Source organism: Silene latifolia, chromosome 2, assembly GCF_048544455.1.
Source record: "Silene latifolia isolate original U9 population chromosome 2, ASM4854445v1, whole genome shotgun sequence".
Classification (NCBI taxonomy): Eukaryota; Viridiplantae; Streptophyta; class Magnoliopsida; order Caryophyllales; family Caryophyllaceae; genus Silene; species Silene latifolia.
This window is the reverse complement of record NC_133527.1, coordinates 28,389,793-28,399,693: the sequence shown is the minus strand read 5'-3', so window position 1 is coordinate 28,399,693 and position 9,901 is coordinate 28,389,793. Positions and strand designations below refer to the sequence as shown.

Sequence of the window (9,901 nt, the reverse complement as noted above, 5' to 3'; positions counted from 1 at the left end):
GAGATTATGGCTCGATGTTATAGCTGGAATTGGCATAACTCTGAGCTGGTGATAAAGTTATAGTTGAAGCTGGTATAATTTTGAGATCGTGGCTCAATGTTATAGCTGAAACTAATACAACTTAAGTCACATGTCAATGTTATAGCTAAAGCTAGTGCAACAATGGACTAACGTAGTGACCTAAAGCCATGTCTGAGACCCAAGTATATTGCATTTATCCCTCTGGAATATTAAGCAATGCCTTTCCATATCTAACCACTACAACAAGTTCGCATCGTTAGTTAAAGTGACTGCCAAAGCGGTGCTTTGCTGATTATGTGAATTGAGTATATAGGTAATGGTTACCTATGCGGTTCAGTTTGGTTCGCTTAACATAGCTATCAAGTCAGACTTGGGCTTTGAGGCAAAGAGTTGGTAGTCATATGATGACTAACTAACAAACTGGAAGTCATATGGTGATATGATTGACATGGTGATGTCTACCTTTGTGTTTGTGTTTTGGGCAATGAGCTAAAGCTCACTCAAATCACAGATTACTTAGGATTCTGGAATGTCATGCATACATGAGGGTTGTTTGTATGGTCTTTTCTTAAATCTGTTTTAAGATTTTGTTACATTTTCAGCATATTAATAGTATGCATTTTTTCTCTGTTGTAGATATGTCTACAAACTCATTTTGACTACGATTCGTGCTAGAAAAGGAAAAATTAAATGGTTCAAATTTCCTGGAATGGTATTGCTCCTTGAGAATTGTTCTCAAACAGGAGAGAAAGGAATACGTCCTTCAGAAGGAGTATCCTGACGAGCCCGATTCCGATGCTGATAATGCCATTCAGATAACGTATATTCCGCACGAAAAGGACAACATTGATTTTGTTACATTTTCAGCATATTAATAGTATGCATTTTTTCTCTGTTGTAGATATGTCTACAAACTCATTTTGACTACGATCCGTACTAGAAAAGGAAAAATTGAATGGTTCAAATTTCCTGGAATGGTATAGCTCCTTGAGAATTGTTCTCAAACAGGAGAGAAAGGAATACGTCCTTCATAAGGAGTATCCTGACGAGCCCGATTCTGATGCTGATAATGCCATTCAGATGACGTATATTCCGCACGAAAAGGACAACATTGATGTCTGTTGTCTCATACTAGCTACCACGAATTCCGAGCTTCAAAAGCAATACGAAAACATGGATTCTGCATTTGATATGATCAATAACCTGAAAGCGATGTTTCAGGAGCAAGCTAGAACTGAGAGATATAATACTGTCAAGGCAATATTTGATTTCAAGATGGGTGATAAAGACCCAGTCAGCCCGCATGTGATGAAGCTGATAAGTTATTTTGATAACTTAGAGAGGCTAGATGCTGGGATAAGCCAACAGTTGGCGACAGATATTATACTTCAGTCTCTGCCACCTGTCTATAAAGATTTTGTGTTGAACTATAACATGCATGATCTGCAGAGACCACTGCAGAAGTTACACGAAATGCTTAAGACTGCAGAGCCTAACATCAAAAAGGTTCCAACTCCTGAAGTACTCATGGTACGGAAAGGTAAGGACCTTAAAGGCAAAGGTAAGGGCAAGGGAAAGGCTAAGGTAACTGGTTTGACTATTACCAAGGCTGATCCTAAGCCTAATACTCAAAAGTTGCCAGTTGTGAAGAAGAGTGTTGAGGACCTTTGTCATTACTGTAATGAAAAAGGGGCATTGGAAGAGGAATTGTGCCAAATATTTGGAGGACAAGAAGAAGAGGAATGGTGCTTCCACTTCTTCAGGTATTAATGTTATTGAAGTATATGTTACTACTCGTTGCTCTACATCATGGGTATTTGATACTAGATGTGGTTCTCATATCTGCTGTAATGTACAGGGTCTTGGAAACGCTAGAGGATTGGAAAAAGGTGAAGTGGACCTGCGCGTGGGCAATGGAGCAAGAGTTGCTGCTTTAGCTATAGGGACATTTTATTTAGAATTGCCAAGTGGCTTAGTTATTGAACTGGATAATTGTTATCATGTACCTGCCATTAGCAGGAATATTATTTCCGTTTCTTTTTTGGACTTGAAAGATTTTGATATTTTAATAAAGTACAAATGTTGTTCCGTTTCGCTAAATGGTATTGTGTATTGTCAAGCTTATATTTATGATGGCTTGTATGTTCTCAATTTAACTAAGCAGGTTTATAACATTAATAAAGCAAAAAGATTGAAATCTAAGGACTCTAATCCTACTTATCTATGGCATTGTCGACTTGGCCATATAAATGAGAAACGCATATAAAAGCTCTATAAAGATGAACTCTTGGATCAGTTTGATTATGAATCATACGATATATGCGAATCTTGTTTACTTAGAAAGATTACAAAGACACCTTTCAGTGGTTAAAATGAAAGGGCAACAGACTTGTTAGGACTAATGCATTCTGATGTATGTGGTCCGATGAGTCATACAGCTAGGGGAGGATGATACTGTCGTTTCGTACCAAAAATAAAATACCTAAGTACTACTAACAGAAGTCAGCGGTAAGTAGGGTCGATCTCCACAGGGAGGCGGTGTACTATCTATTTGTCTATTCTATCCGTCTGATGTCACAAATGGGGGTTGAATTGATTGTGTTGACTAAACTAAAAAGGCCAAAGAAGAGAAATGAATAAGAGAATTAACAGTAAGAGGAAGGAAGTATGCTAGGAGTCGGTCCACCGTGGCAGCTATCAGATCTTATACTATCGGGAATACTGAGGTGATTAAACTATTGATAAGAAGAGCTATGGTCGTCACCTTTCGGTCCTTAAACCGCCCTAGAGCGTAAACAGCTTAACTTTCGCCCTCACTGCAATACCCTATTGTAATTAAGCAAGCCTTCCCTTCCAATCTTTCGATCTAGGTCGGGGTTAACTAGATTTATGGTCTCCTGCATGCATTCATTCGACCGGATAACAATTAAATTGCCTAATACAATTCCTATCGCAAGTCTAACCTATTCAAGTCAGTTAAAACATCGCTACCACGGCTTCCCTAATCCTAACATACTACGGAATTTAGCTAGACATAATTAAAGGGAAACAAGAATAATAGAAACAAGAACAATAAATAAACATTAAAAAGAAAGAGAAAAGGGAGAGAAACAATTACTGAATTTTGATCCGGAAAAGGAAGAGCAAAGTAACAGTGTAAAAGTGACAGAGTATTAAGAGTAAAAGAGGAGAGCCCTGGATGATAACTAATGACATCCTAACTCCTATTTATAAGAAAATAGGAGTATAATTAAACCTAATGACGGAATTAGACTAAAAAGCCCAGCCCGTAGCAAAGTCCACTCGATCGAGTAACTAAATCACTCGATCGAGCAAAGGCATAAAAGGAACTGGTCGATCGAAAGGAAAAATAGTCGATCGAGTACTTATTCATCCTAAAACCACTCGATCGAGAAGAAGTGGCTCTCGATCGAGCAAATGGGCTCTCGATCGAATAGAAATAGTTCTCGATCGAGCACTTCTCAGCGCGTAATTCCTGCTTCGCGCACTGAATTTCAAATGGCTGCCATTTCTTCGTTACTTGGACAAATAAGGCGTGGTTGGTGGCGTTGGAAAGCTAAGAGGATAAGATTTCACCTCCAACTGGAATCACCTTAATAACTGTTGTAGAACTCGAGATATGGCTCTTACAAGCAGGAACTAGCAAATTGAAGCACTCTCTTGGCTCGCCTAACTTCCTTACTCCAATGCGCATCTCAAAATAGCACTTTCCAAGCTCCGAATTATCTCTTCCTCCAAATGCATGCTAAACGGACGGTAAATAGCTTGATTTCACTACTTTCGGATCCATACCTGCAAATAAGACATAATAACCCAAAGTAGCATATTCGGGGCATTTCGTAGCATAAAACCACGATAAAAGCATAGAAATACGTGCATAAAGAGGCCTAAAAAGACTATATAAAATGCACGTATCAAATCTCCCCAAACCAAACCTTTACTCGTCCTCGAGTAAACTCAAAACTATACGCTAATGGAACGGAAAAATAACTCAGAGCTAGCTACAAATGCCCACTTAAGCCAATTTAATGCAAGCAAACTAACACTTATAGCAAACAGTCAAATGCAAACGAGTTATAAGATGTTTATAAATAAAGCTGAACCGTCGACCTTGCAAGACCTTTAATAATGGACTCTCACGGGTCACTCTTCTCTCATGAAGCAAAGGGTGACATATATGTATGAGAGAAAGAAAAAATAGTCGCTCACCTAGACTACGACCCACATAAACATGCATGCAACTAATATGATAGACAATTCTAGCTACCAAACGTACATTCCAACCAAACGAGGTCCTGTCACAGCCGAGGGCTTACAAAAATATGGTAAAGTGAGGCAATGGGTAAGAAAAGGCAAAACAATTATGGGAATGTGGAGGTATAGGTGATCAAGCTAGTACCTAAACAGAACCATATGAGACATATCCATTTCCAACTCAATTATGAATCTAAGCACATGCACTTCAATTGGCACAAAATCTCACCAAACCAAACTGATAATACTCCTCAAATGATATAAGATAGAACATAGGAGCAGAAACCGACTAATCAACAAACAACATCTTTTTTTTTCAAATTTTTCGAATTTTCTATTTTTTTTCGGTTTCTTCTTTTTTCATTTCAACTTTTTTTTTCTTTTTTTTTTTTCGTTTTCTTTTTTTTCTTTTTCGTATTCCTTTTCTTTCATCATCCTCCCTTTCTTCATAAATTACCAACTCCGAATCAACAGAATACGAGCCAAAATTTGATGCAATAGACAGTATACCGCAGAACAATCTAAACTAGCTTGACAAGGCAGGCTAAATTTGGAATGTAGTTAAGGGTCAACAGGCAAATTTGGCTAATGTGGAGTTTATGGGTAAAAATGAAAGAAAGGGAAATGTAAGCACCTCCCTGCATGTGACACCAACCACTAACCCGAATGTATGACGGCAAAAAGCAATTGAATTTCATATATGTGCAAATTAATGATACATGTTATGCAAGGAGTAACTACTCACAATCCTACATGAAACTGGTCACAATGACACCAGTTTATATGGCTCTAAATCTTAGAAATTATAAGTAGGTTGCCAAAATTTCAGGTCAAGTCTATTTGTTTAGCTAAATTTTAACATTAACTCGTAGATATGCAAAAGACAAAGCTAAAAGATAATAGTTCAATGCAAGGCTTAAGCAAAAAGACAGTTGCAGTGCAATTTCATCATTGAAATCTACAGTTCCGACTCAACCTATATGCAGAAATAAACGTGATTTTTTTTGAATTTTATAACAATTTTTCAAAATTTTTTTGAAATTTTGAATTTTTATAGAAATAAATAACAGTGCAAACAGAAAATTAAACGTGATAACAGAAATGCAATGAAAACAATATGCAGACACAGATATGGATGCATAACCTCCCCAAACCAAACCGTACAATGCCCCCATTGTACCAAAACATGGAAAGGAAATGCAAACTGAAGGAGAAAGAGAGTAAATGCGGAAAGACTCACAAAATAGCGCGAATAAGGGGGCCTCCCCAAACCGACCATGAACATGGGAGGTTGCTAAGGGCCCGGAAAACCGTCTCAGGAAGCTAATCCAAGTCAATAACACTCGATGGAAGTCGTACAGTGGCTGATCGAGTAAACTGGGCATCCAAAACTGCTCGATCGACTGGAATAGTGGTCGATCGAGTGGTTCTCTAATCTGCAGGTGGTCGATCGAGTGATTAATCACTCGATCGAGTGAATCCTTTAACTACAGTGCTCGATCGAGTGGGCAAAACCACTCGATCGAGTGATGCTCGACGAATTCCTGCAAAATGCAATTAAAACAGCCCGCAAACTAACAAAAACAAGCTTAACTGAGATAGTCTATGGTATAAAACCATTTATTACAACTTAAATGAAATAAAATGCAGAATAAAATTGCCGGGTTGCCTCCCGGGTAGCGCTAGCTTCAGTCAGGTCCCAGCTCGACCTTCTTTTTCTTCGAGCCTCTCTAATTAGTCACAATCAAAAAAGCTCAAAGCGCGCAGCAACCTGTCAAATAGCTGCGCATGTGCTACACAACAGCATAAGTAGCACCAAAGTGGAATAACAGAATAGGAAATAAAAATATGTAAATATTTAAGTCTAACAAATTTCCTATGGGCGCTCCTAAATTTATCCACCAAATAAAGGAGCGCGGGAGCAATTGTCAATAATTTAGGGCTCCAAATTAGATTAACAATTTTAAAATGACAAGGATGGTGAGAAATTGCTAATTTATGCGTCCACATATGAGGGGGTATAGCTTTGAAAAAGGAAGCATGAATAAGACGAGGCAATTTACAAAAAATAATGAAATTACCGTTTACTACCTCAGGTTGATCACTCTTAATGACGGAATCATAGATAAAAGAATTCATTACCTCTTCCGTGCTAGGAGTAATTATCGACTCAGCTGTCCTTTTGTCGTCCTTAGTGGAGTCTGTCCCGTAAATCTCGGCCTCAAGCGCATCTAACTCGGCTTTGAATAAGGGAGACTCACCATAACCGTTGTCATCGTCAAAATCGTCATCAAAATCAAGCCCAAATGACGAACCAAAGCTCCCAATGGCCAAACTACTCGATCGAGTAGAATCTTCATTCGATCGAGCGCTTTCCTCCGATTTCCACTCGATCGAGCAGCAATTTCACTCGATCGAGCAGTCTCTCCTGGAAAATCACTCGATCGACTAATATAAGTCACTCGATCGAGTGATTCCTCCTGTACAGCGCTGAAATCTTCGCATGAGGCAGTGAAATATGATAGAAACTCGTCATCCGAGTCATAGAGGTCATCCTCGATTGGGCAACACGGTTTTCTCGGGGAGAAACCGCTCTCGAAGGTATACCTCTTCTTCTTGCATCTCACCGCTAACCGAGCAACTACAAATTCGAGCTCATGGAATCGAGCGTCCATATTTTTGTTGCACTCTTGCATTTGTGATACAAGTGTCGCCACTGAATATGTCCACTCCGCGATCTCTTCTATCTCCATCTCAGCGCTAAACGAGCAACTGGCAGACTCGAGCTTATCAATTCGCGAGAAGTATTCTTGCGCTTGGAATGCAAGTGTCTCCATCAAGGATTTCAGCTCCGCAATCTCTTCTTCTTGTATCTCAGGAGGATCTTGTTGCGGTGGCCATTGATAGGATGGATGTGGCGGCACAACTACAAACTGCATTGTGCTCGGCGCAGACCACATCTCCCGCAGCAGATCACCTACTGCTCCATATAATGGGACATCGGTGACGGGTCAAAGGTACTCAAGCCTTCCCTTTGACGGTCTTTCACCTAGAACTGTCTAGGTAGTACCTGTAAGGCCTATCAAAACAGCACTCAAGGAAAAAGATCAGAACGGCCTCAAGGGAAAAATCCCCTGAGGCTAAAAACAGATAAAATTTAACAAATAAATAAATAGATTGCCTCCCCGGCAACGGCGCCAAAATTTGATACTGTCGTTTCGTACCAAAAATAAAATACCTAAGTACTACTAACGAAGTCGGTAAGTAGGGTCGATCTCCACAGGGAGGCGGTGTACTATCTATTTGTCTATTCTATCCGTCGATGTCACAAATGGGGTTGAATTGATTGTGTTGACTAAACTAAAAAGGCCAAAGAAGAGAAATGAATAAGAGAATTAACAAAGAAGAGGAAGGAAGTATGCTAGGAGTCGGTCTACCGTGGCAGCTATCAGATCTTATACTATCGGGAATACTGAGGTGATTAAACTATTGATAAGAAGAGCTATGGTCGTCACCTTTCGGTCCTTAAACCGCCCTAGAGCGTAAACAGCTTAACTTTCGCCCTCACTGCAATACCCTATTGTAATTAAGCAAGCCTTCCCTTCCAATCTTTCGATCTAGGTCGGGGTTAACTAGATTTATGGTCTCCTGCATGCATTCATTCGACCGGATAACAATTAAATTGCCTAATACAATTCCTATCGCAAGTCTAACCTATTCAAGTCAGTTAAAACATCGCTACCACGGCTTCCCTAATCCTAACATACTACGGAATTTAGCTAGACATAATTAAAGGGAAACAAGAATAATAGAAACAAGAACAATAAATAAACATTAAAAAGAAAGAGAAAAGGGAGAGAAACAATTACCGAATTTTGATCCTAAAAAGGAAGAGCAAAGTAACAAAGTAAAAGTGACAGAGTATTAAGAGTAAAAGAGGAGAGCCCTGGATGATAACTAATGACATCCTAACTCCTATTTATAAGAAAATAGGAGTATAATTAAACCTAATGACGGAATTAGACTAAAAAGCCCAGCCCGTAGCAAAGTCCACTCGATCGAGTAACTAAATCACTCGATCGAGCAAAGGCATAAAAGGAACTGGTCGATCGAAAGGAAAAATAGTCGATCGAGTACTTATTCATCCTAAAACCACTCGATCGAGAAGAAGTGGCTCTCGATCGAGCAAATGGGCTCTCGATCGAATAGAAATAGTTCTCGATCGAGCACTTCTCAAATATGTAAATTCCTGCTTCGCGCACTGAATTTCAAATGGCTGCCATTTCTTCGTTACTTGGACAAATAAGGCGTGGTTGGTGGCGTTGGAAAGCTAAGAGGATAAGATTTCACCTCCAACTGGAATCACCTTAATAACTGTTGTAGAACTCGAGATATGGCTCTTACAAGCAGGAACTAGCAAATTGAAGCACTCTCTTGGCTCGCCTAACTTCCTTACTCCAATGCGCATCTCAAAATAGCACTTTCCAAGCTCCGAATTATCTCTTCCTCCAAATGCATGCTAAACGGACGGTAAATAGCTTGATTTCACTACTTTCGGATCCATACCTGCAAATAAGACATAATAACCCAAAGTAGCATATTCGGGGCATTTCGTAGCATAAAACCACGATAAAAGCATAGAAATACGTGCATAAAGAGGCCTAAAAAGACTATATAAAATGCACGTATCAGAGGATATCAGTACTTCATCACTTTTACTGATGATTTCAGTAGGTATGGCTATGTGTATCTTATGAAACACAAGTCGGAATCGTTTGAAAAGTTCAAAGAGTTCCAAAATGAAGTACTGAATCAATTGGGCAAGACATTTAAAGCCATTCGATCTGATCGAGGTGGTGAATATTTGAGCCAAGATTTCGGTGACCATCTTAGGAGCTGTGGAATTGTTTCACAACTTACCCCTCTAGGTACACCACAATGGAATGGTGTTTCTGAAAGTAGAAATCGAACCTTATTAGATATGGTTCGGTCTATGATGAGTCATGAAAATCTTTCTATATCCTTCTGGGGCTATGCACTTGAGACTTATGCATTTACACTTAACAGGTGTCCGTCTAAGTCAGCTGAAAAGACATCATATGAGATATGGACAGGAAGTGTTCCTAAGCTATCTTTTATGAAAATTTGGGGATGTGAGGCTTATGTCAGGAAATTGATTCCTGAAAAGCTAGGACCCAAATCTGACAAATGCATTTTTGTAGGATATCCAAAGGAAACTAAAGGGTATTACTTCTATAATCCTGCTGAGCACAAAGTGTTTGTGGCTCGGAATTGAGTCTTTTTGGAATGAGAATTCTTGTCCAAAGGAAATAGTGGGAGTAAGATTGATCTTGAAGAGGTTCAAGATGTGCAAGTATCTCCTATGCCTACTGAGATAGTAGAGGAGAGATTAGACTCACGAGATGTCTTAGTCTCACCATCTGTATAAGATACACTCGTTTCTGAGGATGTTGTCTCTTGTAAGTCTACAAGATCTAATTTTGGTAGGGACTCTGACAGGTATCATGATCTATACTTGATAGAACATGATGAACCGTCATCTTACAAGGAAGTAAAGATGGGCCGGACTCTGAAAAATGGCTTG

General features: G+C 39.3%; 1 protein-coding gene across 1 annotated transcript; it reads left to right on the top strand.

Annotated features, from left to right (window-relative positions):
* Nucleotides 1-337: 337 nt before the first annotated feature.
* LOC141638108 (uncharacterized) lies at nucleotides 338-9,592 on the top strand. The gene is made up of 5 exons (XM_074447537.1): nucleotides 338-403; nucleotides 765-841; nucleotides 1,005-1,784; nucleotides 1,849-2,160; nucleotides 9,031-9,592. Exons 1-5 carry the CDS (start codon nucleotides 338-340, stop codon nucleotides 9,590-9,592), a joined length of 1,797 nt encoding a protein of 598 aa, XP_074303638.1.
* The last annotated feature ends 309 nt before the right edge of the window (nucleotides 9,593-9,901 follow it).